Here is a 15,475-nt window from a genome sequence, read left to right on the forward strand (position 1 = left end):
TACAATACCACAAAATAACGCTTAAGTGAACAATCATACCTGATTCCGGGAATACCACTCAATAAGCACCTAAACACCACTAATCCTAAGCTAATAGTCGCAAGTTACACCATATAATAAGCTCCTATCAATGGTATACAAATCCATCAAAAAAAGTATTAAGGGAGATAATCAAGAAGTTTTTCATGGAGAATAGTAAGCCCCTTCACACTCTTGTGTCCACTGGAAGTATAGAACTAAGCTTGATGCAGATCTTAATAAGACCCAAGGCTAATGAGACCCTTTATTGAGGTATGGTTGGCTCTTTAATGTACTTAACTGCCTCTAGACCTGACATTGTCTTTTCAGTAATCCTTTGTGCAAGGTTTAAATTCGATCCAAGAGAGTTTCATGTCGTTATAATCAGGAGCATCTTTCTCTACTTTAAAGGGACTATTAACTTATGTTTTGTGGTACCCAAAGCACTACGATTTTACTCTTGTTATGTACAGATGCTGAGTATGCAGGGTATTTAGTTGATAGAAAGAGCACTCCAAGTACGGCTCAATTTCTAGGCCCTTGCCTTGTATCTTGGGGATCTAGAAAGCAAAACTCCATATCTCTCTCCACCACAGAGGAAAAATACATAGTGGATACTTCATATTGTGCTCAACTCCTATGGATCAAGCAACAACTCCATGACTTTGGTATTCCATGGGTTCGAGGTATGATGTTGGACAATACAAGTGTTATCAATATCTCAAAGAACCAGTGCACCACTCTCAAACAAAGCACATTGACCTTCATCATCACTTCCTTCTAGATCACGTGGAGAAGAAAAAACATAGAGCTTACTCATTCTAGAAACTGAGGATCAAATAGCTGACATTTTTCCCAAGGCTATGGACAAGGAACCATTTCTCAATCTAAGGCTACTCCAGGGATTGATCCCCTTCAATTAAGCATCTCCCTCCCTATAAGTCTCCTCTATCTTGACTCGTAAATTAATGATTCTCTGTACTATTAGGGGTATTCTCTCTCCCATGCTCTGTGTGATGCTTATTGATACACACTTGTTAGCTTCTTCTAGGAATGTACTATTGCTTGATGAAATTGATACCTTTGTACACTCTTTCTTTAAAGCCTTGATATATAAACACAATTATCGCTTCTTAAACATATCAAAAGCCCCCCAAATATGATTCGTGTTTATGAGCTAGTTCCTTAGCTTGATCTTGTGTTCCGTTTCCTATGACCATTAGTCCACGCATGTGAATATTCACTTAGATGACAAAGAGCCTTTCTAGTTATGCTTAGCACACATTTATTTGAAGAGTGGTGAAGTACCTTTGTGTGTTTACATTCATATATGTGCTAAGCTAGTAAAAATACCCCGCTGAGAATGGGAACTGATACACAACTACTAAAATGACGGGGGCTGAGATTTCTGAGTAAATAACAAGCGCATAATTGATGGGAAGTGAAACTCGGGGACCGACAGATTTATAAGGACCTCGCGATAAAACGGCTTCCGACTCCCTAGGCACTCATTACAGCCTAGTTCCCAAGTTGCAAGGCGCTTCAATCACATCTGAATTGAACCGTTGCTAATATGACCATTGTACAACCCACATAAATCATTCCCTTCAAGATGAAGATTAAGATGAAGATAAGGATGAGGATGAGGATGAGGATGAGAATTAGGATTAGAATATTAGGATTATGATGAATGAGAATGATGTGTAAGTTTGATATTTTATAAATTAAATATGTTACATTTTATATTTTTTATAATTTATGATTATGCTAGTAAATATAAATTTATTATAATATATAATAAATAATTTAAAATATAATTGTAACATTCATATAAATATGAAAATTAAATAAACTTATGATAATTGTAGTGTACAATGTGACTGGATTTCATGTAGGATTTTACTTATTCCACCTATGATATCACTTTTTTTTTATATAAAAATCTGTGTACGAGACGCCGTTCCAAACAATGTCTCATACACATGCTTCTGCCAGACTGTATCTCTTCACAGGAACCGCCGTTCCAAACAACGTCTCTACCATATCCCACAGAAAATAAACATTTTGGTAAATTGTTTGTTGAAATGAATACATTGGTAAAACTTTTGAAAATAATGACTACATGAAAAAATAATTCCGTTTTTTGAAACAAACAATAAGTAGTTCGGAATTAGTAACTCTCCATGATACAAGAACATTTGTTTTGACACAACTATATATCAAAGTGAAGTTTCATATTTTATTTGGCTGCTAAGGTTCATGCATCTACATAGCTAGTGACCACCTCAGTTTGATAGATTTTGTTAATTAAAGTGTCAAAGTGATGGAGGTTACTTTGAGGACACTGCCTGTTAAGTATGATAAATTCGACAGAATATAGCTAACTAGACATCAAAGATGTAACGAGGCCAACAATAAGGGGTGTAGGATCCCCAAGTACAGCAGAAATGACGAACTGAAGCGCCAAAGCAGCCACCGCACAACACTTCCGTTTGGGGTTTGCGGCTCCTATGGTATGTCTGAAGCAACGTCCCTTTAAGGCTGGGATGCGGGTCGTAGCTCCTTCGGTGGTCAAGTAGAAGCTGTGCCAGTTGTCGACCAGCATCTCCTTGGCGCATGCCACGTGTAGACTGTACTTCTTGCAGGATGAACGGTACGTCCAACTCCTACCCTTTCCCCCACAACGGTGGCATGATGAAGACGCCTTCGGCTGAAGGCACAACCTCATGTTGCCCTCGTCTAGGACCAATGGGAGCTTCGCACAACATGGATGCATGTCAAACCCACATTCCCTGCAATGTTCAAATATTATTTTTGTCCAAAATAACGATAATATTAGAAACACTCGAATATAATGTGATAGTGGGACTGCAGTCTAGTTTAGGCGGAGTTTCAGTATCAATTTTATGAATATAATTATATAACCCTAGAATAAAATAGTAAGCCCTCAATAATAGCGAATGAAGAGAAATTTGAAGAAAGAATAAATTGGTCATGATTATAAATCTTAATATATAATGGAGATTGTTCCAAATCTAAATAGAGTAAACTCTATCTTACTCAAACTCGTAGGATTATGACGACTGTGAGAGAAGAGTGAGAAAAAATTGATAAGTATGAGGAGCCACGACCACAAATTGACAAGCATGACTTTGTGCGAAGGTTTTACGGAGTTTAGGAGTTTCGGGATCACCATTGACACTTGCGAGACTAAGAGGCAAGTGCTAGTTTCCTCGATAGAGATACAAGAAAATCCCTTGAGATTTGAAGTTACGAGATTTAAGTATCAGCGGCAAAGACTTTTGGCTCATGTATGCTACCGAACCTAATCGGGATAGAATTCTGTTTGTGTTGATGCCCAAATTCCTTGCCATATAACACGTTTTCCGAGATGCTGAAAATCAAGCTCTTGCTTTTCTTGGATCAGGTAAGAAGTTGTCGAGTTAAGGGCTCCGAGAGTTGAGGATGGCTCGATCGATTTCTTGTTAGACCACCTCGCTCGATGTACCTGCACAGTCAAGCCCAGAGGGGATCTTCCTTTGGATTTCGCTCTCCGGCGCTCAAGTCATTTAAAGCTCAAAATGAGGGTAAAGTAGTGTTTAAGGAAGATTAAATAGGGTAATACAAAGCTCGAGTCCTCATGAGGAGAAAACGTCTCGCGAACCTTTTAAAATATTCCCAAAGATGAATAATTCGACTGGCACTTCTCTGTAAATTTTGGTAGAGTTTCAGTACTACAAAAGGAATATGACAGTGTGCTTTCCTACCATCCACTATTTATAGGGAAATAAATTATGCTCATGAATAAGGAAACAAAAGGATTTCAGTTTCCGTGCTTTGTGCTTCATGTTTTTACTTGCATAACAATACATTATTTACTCCAAAAGGCCAACTTACCTAGACTTGTATATTGAATGCAAACCAATTACACTCTTTACATCCATTGCATGTTCTTCTTTCTCCCTAAATAGATAGTGGTGATCGCATTCTAACCATATTACAAGCTCATAGACATGATCCACTCCTACAATGTCCTAATCTTGACTTTAATGTAATGCTTCCTAAGTCCCTGTATATCTCCGCAATGGAAGTATTCATTTTAGTGACAGAAAGCCAGTTACCCATAATATCCACATACTTGTTATATGATCATTATTGAGTGTGAGTGTGTAATGTCCCTTATTAAAATGTGTATTTTTTCCCACTTACTTGCACTTTAATAATCATATTAGCACTAACACATCTCAAGCTTGATCTTACGACTACTTATTATGGTAACTAAAGTGGTGTAGTTGAGCTTTTGGAAAGCGAGTGTTGCGTGTGTTAGGAAAGCAAATGTGTTCATGCTTTGAGGCAATTTCAGTGGAATTATAGCCGTTAAACAGTAAAGTGCTTTATGGAAAGCACGTTTGTGATGGTGATGTGACAGATTCAGTGACTGTAGCTGAGCAAAATCTAGTCGTTGTGGTTGCATCATTTATTTAGAGCCGTTAGGATATGGTGAGATTTGAGCGTGACCTTTGCTATACATACCTAGGTACATTCAACCTTTCCTTTATCTTGATTTTATTCTCTCTCATCTCATCTCTCTCAACTCTCTGTTATTTCCTTGCTACGTATCTCCCTCCTTTTTACCACTTTTAAGCTTCACAAAAAATCCCTACCTTCAACCCCAAACATGTCTAGCTCTTCAAAGCAAGTTTCCATGCTACTACTCTAGCACCCAAGCTCTATAGAGCAAGTTTTTCATGCTACGTATCTCCCTCCCTATTACCACTTTTAAGCAAGTTTCCACTGAGGTGGTCAAACAGGTGGTTACTGATTTTGGCTCTAGTTCCGATGGACGAGCTAAATACTCCGACGAAGAAGCTTGCATCTCCACCGTCCCAGATCGACCTCACTGGTCGTGACTATTCCCCCTCTCCATTGTCGAAGAAAACAGTTTCAGGTTCCGACGAGCATATACCCAAGCGCTTCAAGCATGTCATCGTTGCCGACGAAAAAGAATATGACGATGAGTTTGATCCACTCTTTCCTCCGTGCAAAGACGAACTACCAGAGGACTCTCATAGAGCCAAGAAGGGCGTTAAGCGATCTAGAGAGTCCATTGAAGAGATTGAGGAGAGTGAAGGAGAAGGTGAAGAGGAAGGTCTAGCCATTACACTTGTTCATGATGTGTAGCACATAAAGAGAGAGCGTCCATCAAGTAAGTCAACTGATCCCTCCTCTATCCCCCTTATACCTTCTGGAATCGCAAAGCGCGATGTTCTAGAGCCGCTTCTTGTTGTCGTCGATACCCTCCGTTCTCTAGAGAAAGAGTTTGAAGTGCAGAAATTCCGGCAGCTTCTTGAGATCCAGGGTTGGCACGAGGTCGAGACAGTTCCGTCGCATGCCGATCTGGATGAGGTGTGCCATTTCTATTCTACTCTCACCAAAGTCCCTCAAGCTGGTGAGCGCCTAGTTGATCTCGTCTATATCATCTTGAAGGAAAAAATAAATACTTCTCGCTCAAAGAGTTTGACAGAATGATTGGGCTCGAGATTGTTGAAGGCTTTGACTAGCTTTAGAAGAAGAACTGGCCAAAGAACTCGAGGTATATCAAGTAGGAGGTATTCGGGAAGAACGTGCCTCATGTATTGAAGTCCCATTCTCTACCTTTATATAAGTAGCTTCTGCATTTGTTCATTGTCGCAATATCACTCCTCGCCATAAGAATCTCGACACGGTCACTATCTCCGATTATTGTTACATGGAGTGTGCCCTGTCTGGAGAGCCAATCAACACAACGCAGCTGATGTTCAGCCATGTGATTCTGAGTCGAGCCAACACCTCCCACTACCTCCCCTTTCCTCACATCATAAAAAAATGATGATTTCAGTTCAGCTCTATCAGCCACATAGAGAGTTGGTGTTTGGCACTGTTCTGATTTGTTAGATGGTAGAAAAAATGGTCACTTCCTCGAAAGCAAAAGCGGTAGTTGTGGAAGAGCATCCACAAAAGCAATAGAAGCAGTGATAGGCGATACATTGCATGGAACATTCAGTTGGTTGTTAGATTCATTTATAGGCTATTTGGCATTACTATGGAGCATATTATTGTAATCCGGACCTTGCAGAGCAAAGCAGTTATCCGTGTGGATTACATGCATTCTAGAGAAGACGAAGAGAAGATAGCCAAAAGGACGAAGGTGCGACCACACACAAGATGACGCAGCCATGCAGAGCTACAGAAGTCATGGAGAGGACCGTGCGCTAGATGGCACAACTGCGCCACTGTTTGCGGAGAAAATGTCCAGAATTCCTGTTAGCACGACCGCGCCCCTGTTGGGCCGAGAGCGCGAGAGAGCTTTCTACCGAGATTCACTTTGGACCTCCTTTTACCTCTTTTCTTATGGAGCTTCGGGCTTGGATTTTAGTAGTAGCTTGCTTATGTTTTAGGTTAATAATTAGGGTTGAGAGCTTTGCCTTAAAATGTATCCTTCATTTTCTTAGTTTTAGTTTTACGTTATTTAGAGAACCATGTCAGAATAGTTTTCCTTGCTTTGTCCAACGGGTTGAATCATGTGGATGATTGTTTGTAAGACTTCTATTTTGTTTCTATGTCATAATTATGTTGTTTTGTCTTTATTGCACTTAATTGTATTATTGGATTTGATTTATTTGTCTGGCCTGATCATCTAGGTAGAATATATCTATTCATATTGCTAGGTCTGACTTGTCTGAGTTGGAGAGTCTTGTCGTTAGGTAGAAAATCAATGTATAATCTAGTTGGGATTGTTATTGTAGGGAGAGTTGATTGTGTGTTAAATGTCGATCTTGAGTCAATGGTACTGCATGCACGTATTTATTCCTGAGTTCATTGCTGCTTGATTATTAAATTTTGATAGTTTCAAGGTTGTAGTTGAGTAAAGGTTATTAGGATTAGTTGGACTATAAACTATACAAGAAGAAGAATTAGGACAACATTAATATATGAATTTTAAGATGAACCCGATAGTCATTAGAAGTCAATGATCGACCAATCATTCCGTTGTGTGGATACTTGATGCATGAGGTATTTTTCTCATTATTACATTTACAATATTTGTTAGTTTAGTTGCAATCATTTCCCTTTTTGGTTACTGTAAAGTTGATCTCATTAAGAACCCAAGAATTGAATACCTGACTCCCTGTGGGATTTGATCCTTTCTGGCCACTTTACTAATTAGAGTAGCTGGTTAGGTTTTATTATTTTGATAGGGCACAATGATCATTTCGGCCCCGTCAAATTTTCATCGTTGTCGGGGAGTTAAAACTTCTCTTCTTGTGTTTTTTATTTGATTGAATTTGATGCTGACTAGTGTATGGTCAGCACCCTTCGTACTGACAATTTTCTTGTTGATCTCAATCCAGAGATCGAGCGGACCATCCGTAGGAGCCACAACAAGAGGAGAGCCGAGACTGATATGATGGACGATGAGAGCAGACTCCAGAACAGATGATGGAAGACGAATAAGTTCAAATATCTCAACTCACATAGCTTGTAGATGCACTTACTCATGGGAATAATGGCGGTAACCGAACGTTGAGGGATAGTGCCACTCCCGATATGATGCAACATCATGAAGTGATAATTCTACCACCCCTTGATCATGGGGTGACATTGGAGCTGAAGTCCGGAATGAATAATCTACTTCCCACATTCCATGGTATGCCCGGAAAGGACCCGATTATGCATCTAAAACAATTGCATGATATCTGATTGACTACCAAGCTAGGTAATGTGTCTGAAGAGCAGATGAAGATGAGAGAATTTTAGTTCATGCTGAAGGATACGGCTAGGTCCTGCTACTACCATATGCCTATTAGGACTATTGATAGCTGGGAGAAACTGCACAAGGAATTCTTGAATAGATACTTCCCAGTAAAGAAGGATAATGGACTGACGAAGGACATTGCCCAGGTAGAGCAACGTGATGAGGAGTCCTTATATGATTACTTGGAGAGGTTCAAAGGGTTGTGTGCTAGCTACCCCTTCCATTGATATGAGTAGGATGATCTGGTAATTTTCATTACTCAAGGGTTGCTGAATTTAGAGAAGAGAATGGTTTATGCTACTTGCGGTGGAAGCATTATAAATATGACACCTGAGGATGCCATGGAGAAACTTCAAATATGCGGAAAGTACTAGGAGTTTTGGGAAGACTTGCACTAGGAGGGAAGTAAATGTTGCAAATCCATAGGTTCCAGGTCTTGCGAGTGAGATATCTGAGATGAAAAAAGATGCTTAGTAGCCTACTACCAAAGAGTGGACAAAGTCCAACGCGAGTTTGTGGAGTATGCTCGAGTTCGTCTCACCATTCTGATTAGTGTCCCAAGCTACGAGAAGATATAGTGGATGAAGTAAACGTTATGGGGTGGGGGGCATCCATGTCCTTGGAACGAACAACAATAGAATAACTACCATCCAAGGTATAGAGATCAGCCCGAGCAACAACAAAGATGAAGGCCTTGTGATCCGCAACCTAGCGCTGGACCGTCTACTATGGACTTATTGAATTCTTTGACTAAGAACCTCACAACCCATGTCCATATTACGAATGAAAGCATCAAGAATATTGAGGTGCAAGTGGGGAAATAAGCAGAGACAATATCCACCCTCGTACAGAATTAAACAACCTCGTTACCATCTCAGACCGTGGTGAACCCGAACGAGAGCACATCAAACCCGAACGTTAGAAATGTCAGCGCGATGATATTGAGGAGTAGTCGGAATTTGGAGGAAACATCAGAGGAAAAGCTCAAAGATGAGAAACGCTAGAGGCGTGCCCTCACCCTGAGACGACCGCCCACGCAAGGGTGTCTGTTGAGAAGCACGACAACACGCCTGAGATGCGCGACTGCATAAGGGATTCTGACGAAGTGTGCAACGCGCCCTACACCAACGCGACAGGTTTACGGAGAGGTTTTCTGAAACTTTGGCGCGACCACACCCTGAACTGTGCGACCGTGTGAGAACATTTGTCGACATGCGTGACTGTGCCTTGCTCCACGCAATTGCGCCCCTCTTTCTGCTGAAGACGAATCTCCTCCAATGTTGTACTCTGAGGAACGTGACCCGATCAACGTTGAGGACGAGATAGATGATCCTCAAGGTGATTTCAAGCTCAGGAAAAAGTAATTATGTATAACCTAACTTTCCTCCACTTAGTTCAATGAATCCCCTGGCTCCTTTTCCTGAAGCATTGAGAGAATCGAGGAAGCCGGAAAACGATAAGGAGCTGTTGGAAACATTCAGCAAGTGCGCAATGAACATCCCTCTACTCAAGCTAATCAAGAGTATCCCTTGGTATGCAAAGTTCTTGAAGGAACTATGCATTGTAAAGAGGAAACAAAAGTTGAAGGGAAATTACGAGGTCGCAGCAAGTGAAAGAGTCTCAGCCATATTCCAGAAGCGTATGCCTACGAAGTACAGTGATCCAGGTATGGCAAGCATTCCTTTTCATATCGGTGATACTAATTTTGAGAAGGCTATGCTTGATTTGGGTGCTGCTATTAATGTGATTCCATACTCTCTATGCAAATTAGCTGATGTGTCCACCGTTCATCCTAGGGGGGTAGTTGAGAATGTGCTAGTAATGGTTGATAGGTTAGTTTTTCCTACAGATTTCTATGTGATAGATATGGAGCATGATAGGAGAGCTACACCTATACTTTAAGGTAGACCTTTTATGAGGACTGCGGGTACGAAAGTGGATTTAGCTAGTGGGTCATTTTCTTTAGAGTTCGACAGGGATGTTCTAAGGTTTGATATTTTTAAGAGTACGAAGGACAATATAGTGGACGTAGCTTGTGTTTATGCTATTGGTGGGGTTGATCCCGTTGGAGATGCAAGTGATACTAAGGTGTGTTTGGCCAGTGGGCCCTCGATACTGACTTTAGAGGGAGACAAGCTTTCCCCTCCTTCTTCTATTATACAGGTACCGAAAGTCTTGACTACGTTACCTCCGGGACATTGTGTGGAAAAGAAGAAGGGCTGGTATGACAAGGTGATACGGAAGATAAAAGGAATCAAGTCGTACTGCGTGACGAAGGATGATTTGGCCCTGGAGGGGCTAAGTGATGGATGATCGAGTAAGAAGTCAATCGTACAACTCTCACCAAATGAGAATATTTTTCCACTTTCACCCATCTCTTAGCCTTGTTCTTTATGTCACAATAGGGAAATTGTGTGTAATTTAAGTGTGAGGGAGGGAATTACCTCAACTAGCCTTGTTATTTGAGTTATTTTGAGTTAGTTTTGAAAATTTTGGGTCTTTCTGAATTTTTAGAGTCGGTTATCATATTTCCCCCATATTTGATTCTTTGTGAACTCTTATAATGGTACATTGACTTTGAATCTTTTTACTATGCTTTAGATGTTGACATTACAATTGTGTATGATGATGATATGATTGATCAAATTAAGGACTTTGATTTGAGCATGTGGATTATGATTAGGATGCATTAGGACCAATACTAAGATTGCAATTTTACCATTTCATCTCTTGTTCTATCATGTTGTTCATATTATTTTGCTTCTATCCTTTTTATTAAAAAAATTCATAAAAAGAAAATAAAAAGGTAGTGAACTCCTAGTGAATTAGGTCGGAATAGCACGCGATCTCTGTGGTGTGAAAGATCACTCCGGGTTCGATCCTCCATGACTAAGCAAGCCAAGAGTCTCTTTAGTTGTCCCGGACCGTAAAACAAACGAGCCCGATACCTACTAAGTGATTTTAAAGAAAAAATACATGAATATGATGAAAAGAAGCAATAAAAAGTTAAATGTGATATTAATTGAGTTGAGTTGTGATTTTTTGGTGCTTTCGATGGTGTTGGAGCTTGTGAATTTTTATCATAGATTATGAAGCATGTTAGGAATAGTAATTGTCATTTGTTTAATCTTGCATTGTTATCCTTCATATACCACTTGGATACAGACATCTTTTGCATATTTTAGGGATTCATTTTGGTGTCTTGTGTAGGACAAGCATAGTTCAAGTTTGGGGAATTTTGATGCCATGTTAGATTAAGTTTAGAGTTAGTTTAAGAGTCGTAGTGAGTGTTGCGTTGTTCTGTTTTAAGGATTCCTGGTAGAGTCGGAGTCTACTCATGTGCTTTGATGATTGTAGGTACTATGGAGCTAAATTGTTGATCAACAACCACTTCCGTCAAGTTCTTCCATACTTGGTGAGACCAAGTAGTTTGTTGTATCTTACTCGAGGACGAGCAAGGTTTAAGTGGGGGGGGGGGGGGGGTGTTTGATAGGCGATACATTGCATGACACATTTAATGGTCGTTATCTTCATTTATAGGCGATTTGGCATTACTATGGAGCATATTATTGTAATCTGGACCTCGTAGAGAAAATGCGTTATCCGTGTGGAATACAAGCATTCTAGAGAAGACGAAGAGAAGATAGCCAAAAGGACGAAGCCGCGACCGCGCACAAGATGACGCAGCCGTGCAGAGCTACAAAAGTCATGGAGCGACCGTGCGCTTGACGCGCAACCACGCCACTGGTCGCGGAGAAAATGTCCGGAATTCGTGTTAGGTACGACCGCACCCACATAAGCGCGACCACGCTCCTGTTGGGTCGGGAGAGCAAGAGAGCTTTCTACCGAGATTTACTTTGGGCCTCCTTTTACCTCTTTTCTTATGGAACTTCGGGCTGGGCTTTTTAGTAGTACCTTTTTTATGTTTTAGGTTAATAAATAGGGTTGAGAGCTTTTCCTCCAATCTATCCTTCATTTTCTTAGTTTTAGTTTTACGTTGTTTAGATAACCATGTCAGAGTAGTTTTCCTTGCTTTGTTCAACAGGTTGAAGCTTGCGTATGATTGGTTGTAAGACTTCTATTTTGGTTCTATGTCATAATTAAGTTGTTTCACCTCTTTTGCACTTATTTGTATTATTGGATTTGAGTTATCTACCTGTCCTAATCATCTAGGTATAATAGATCTATTCATATTCATAGATCTGACTTGTCAGAGTTGGAGAGTCTTATCGTTAGGTAGAAAATCAATCCATGACTTAGTTGGGATTGTTTTGTAGGGAGATTTGAATGTGTGTTAAATATCGACCTTGAGTCAATGGTACTACATTCACCTATTTATTCCTGAGTTCATTGATGCTTGATTATTAAATCTTGAAAGTTTCAGGATTGTAGTTTAGAAAAGGTTATTAGGACTACTTGGACTATTAATTATACAAGAACAAGGATTAGGACAACCTTGATATATGAATTATAAGATGAACCCGATAGTCATTTGAAGTCAATGATCATTCAATCATTCTGTAATGTGGATACTTGTTGAATAAGGTTTTTCTCATTATTACAATCTTTGCTAGTTTAGTTGCAATCATTTCCCCTTTTTGATTACAATAAAGTTGATCTCATTAAAAACACAAGAATTGAATACCTGACTCCATATTTGATTCAACCCTTTCTTGCCACTTTACTAGTTAGAGTAGCCTTGTCAAGCAGCCCAAGGGGCTTACCTATGGCAGCGAACTAGAAGCTTCATCACAGGAATTTACAGATTTGAAAAGGCGATCCAAGCACAGAGTGAGGTGATGACTGAGAAGATAGCAGGTCTGCAGTCCCGCTTGGAGAAATTAAGCGAGCATTTGGAGAAGCTAGTAATCCTTTTAAGTAGCCGTTGATTTGAGTTGTTGTTATTTGTGCTTTTATAGTTTTTTTGTGCCAAGTATTTGCTAGAACTGGTAGGTTTCCAGTTACAATAAGGTGTAAGGAATTTTATGCTATGCTTTTTAATGATTAGAGTGCTTTGCTTGCTTCTTAGTTACAGTCTTGCTTAACTAGTCCTACTGCTATTTGTGAATGTTTTGTTGTGTTGAGCTTGATTGTGTAGCTTACTTTAGTTCCCTTTGTAGAATTAAGTGTGAGTTTCTCGATGATGTCAAAAGGGGGAAGTAAACAGGTGTGTACATGTGCAGGTTGCATACTCCTCCTTCGTTGAAGTTGAGCTGTGAATTAGACCGTCTTGTTCTAAGGGGGGACAAAAGATAAAGTGTTAAGAGTTGCTGAACTGTAAGCATATCTCTTATATGCTTAACTGAGTATGTTGAACTAGCTCCATATGTTATTGAGTTTAACTGAGTTCGTATGCAACTGTGCAGTCCTATATAAGTTTGTCATATCAAAAAGGGAGAAATTGTTGGTTAAGGCTAAGTCAAGCTTAACTAGTCTTATTTTGATAATGACAAATCTATGTGTTTAATGATCTTTGTGCGTTTTAAGCTTGACTGTATATACTCGGGGAGTTTTAGGCTCAGCTTGAAGACAAAAAAGTGTAGCTTAACCATGTAAGGATCGAGCTTGAGCCTAGCGGGGAAAGCTGAGTCTCGCAAGCGCGAGTCACGCTGCACAACGAGAAAGTCGAGTTGTGAAATAACGAAGTGAAGCAAGTGTTGCTTATCCAGAGGTTCGTCGTCAAGGCACGTAGAAGGATTCATGTGGTCGTTGAAACGCGCGATGAAGTTTTCTCATGGAAGGAAGGCCGATGAATCTAGATCTGAAGAGAAAAGAGGACAACTGAAGGTTGTTAGAGTTTACTACTTTAGGAAAGTGGATTTTCGGGGAAAACTGAGATGGAGAAATTAAAAAGCGCACGGATCATTGACGTGGACAAGCGGATCATCAAGCAAAGAAGCACAAGCGCATGTATTGTCGTTGTGAAGAAGCAAAAGCGCACGGATTGATGAGATGGTGTGTTTCTTGGAGGATAAGCTATAGAGGCGTGCTTAGTTAGGAGTTAGTTAGGCAGCTCTATAAATAGCTTATGAATAGTGATTGTAATTGGCAGATCTGACATAGCATATTACATAGAGATCACTAGCTTGAGAGAGTATACACTTATATGAACTGAGAAGGGTAGATTTGTTGTTTAGGAGTTGAGCATCGAGAGAAAGTGAGAGAAAACACTAATGCTAGAGGAGAGCTATAGAATGTTGTTCTAAACTTTGTAAATGCAACTCGTTAAACAATAAAGAGTAATGGTGAGTTTCATCCCGGACTTGTTAGAAGTCTAGGATTCTCACCTTGAAAAAATCATTGCAAGTGTTATCGAACTTTTATTATTTTATCTTTCTATTCCGTATTTAAGTGTTTAAGCTAGACTATAAGCTAAGCGATTCTTTCTTTGAAAGGTTTATAAACACGATCCAATACAAAGAATTGTTATTTTATATGTAGCATTGAATTAATTAAATGTATATAAAGGGAATGAAATGAACATGCATATAGGTATAGGTAAGTGTATAACACATGTGGAGGTGACCTGCAGTGATAGAGGAAACCAGTGACGTCTTTGTGGCAGGCATTGCAGTAGCGAGGGGCGTTTCCGGGTGGCCTGGACAAGAAGTGGAAGCAGCACCTGGAGTAGAAGGGGTGGCACAGGGTGGGGGCATAGGGGAGGGCGCACAGCACGTGGAGGTCATACTCGCAGAGGCGGCACCTGTAGCAAGACCCTATCCCAACCTCCCTGCACCCGTCGCACTTGAACGGCACCTCCGTGTACTCCATCTTCAGCTTGTGCTGCGGGTGTCCCCAGTGATCTATCTCTACGTACCTCATCTATTCAATTAATTCACACTCACATACATATGGCTATCAGTATACGTGATTTCATATAGCTAGATGCTACATATGTGATAGAGACTTTTGGCTTGTGGATGAAGCTCCGCAGGGATTTATGCTCTTGTACACGTATCAGATTATGTCCTTTAATCGATTGATACAAGGGAGTGTGAACGAGTGGGTTAATTGGCTGATTATAACTACTCAGTACGAGTGGATATATATAAATTAAAGCGATTCGTGCATGTTGGGGAATCGACCCTCCCAGGACTCGTATAAAGGGTTTTATGGGTAGCTCACAACACTATTTATTTATGGAAACTCGCACACTTCCAACTTCACTACACACACTCTAACTAGCTTACACCAACTCAATTTGCTAGTAACTTGATTCCAAAATTACAACAAGGCTTGCCTATTTATAGGCCACAAAAGTTGGTCTATCATATTTTACTTTTCTCTATAATTCTAGATTATTCTAACCTTATCTTAGAAGTCTAAACTAATCTAGAAACTACTAATTGGATTATCCTCCTCTTTTTACCATTTTCTTGAAACTTCTAGCTCTCTACCATCTTTCTTAATCTAATGGGCTTAAGTAACTAGCCCACTAGTTGGTCCAACTCTATTCTAATGGGATTAAGAATTATTACCCAACAATTCCTCCCTTAATTCTTATTCCTAATTATGTCTGCACCGAGCGCATAACGTATCGTTTTTGTCATCTTCATTTCGACATCCTGACATCTCTTCTGCACAGCTTGTGAATCCACCACAAAAAAATTCTTCTTGTATCTGCGGCCTCGCATTATCAAGCGCCTCCCCTTGAACACCTTG

At 40.1% G+C, this 15,475-nt stretch overlaps 1 protein-coding gene across 1 annotated transcript; it reads right to left on the reverse strand.

Moving 5' to 3' along the window:
- Nucleotides 1–937: 937 nt before the first annotated feature.
- LOC141250405 (uncharacterized) lies at nucleotides 938–14,635 on the reverse strand. Its single transcript, XM_073669951.1, has 4 exons — nucleotides 14,340–14,635; nucleotides 2,409–2,810; nucleotides 2,288–2,366; nucleotides 938–1,123 (listed from the first exon to the last, which is right to left on the reverse strand). Exons 1-4 carry the CDS (start codon nucleotides 14,633–14,635, stop codon nucleotides 938–940), a joined length of 963 nt encoding a protein of 320 aa, XP_073526052.1.
- Between the last annotated feature and the right edge of the window lie 840 nt (nucleotides 14,636–15,475).

Source organism: Phyllobates terribilis, unplaced genomic scaffold (assembly GCF_046119375.1).
Source record: "Phyllobates terribilis strain yellow unplaced genomic scaffold, ASM4611937v1 Scaffold_5634__1_contigs__length_50326, whole genome shotgun sequence".
In the NCBI taxonomy this organism is placed as follows: Eukaryota; Metazoa; Chordata; class Amphibia; order Anura; family Dendrobatidae; genus Phyllobates; species Phyllobates terribilis.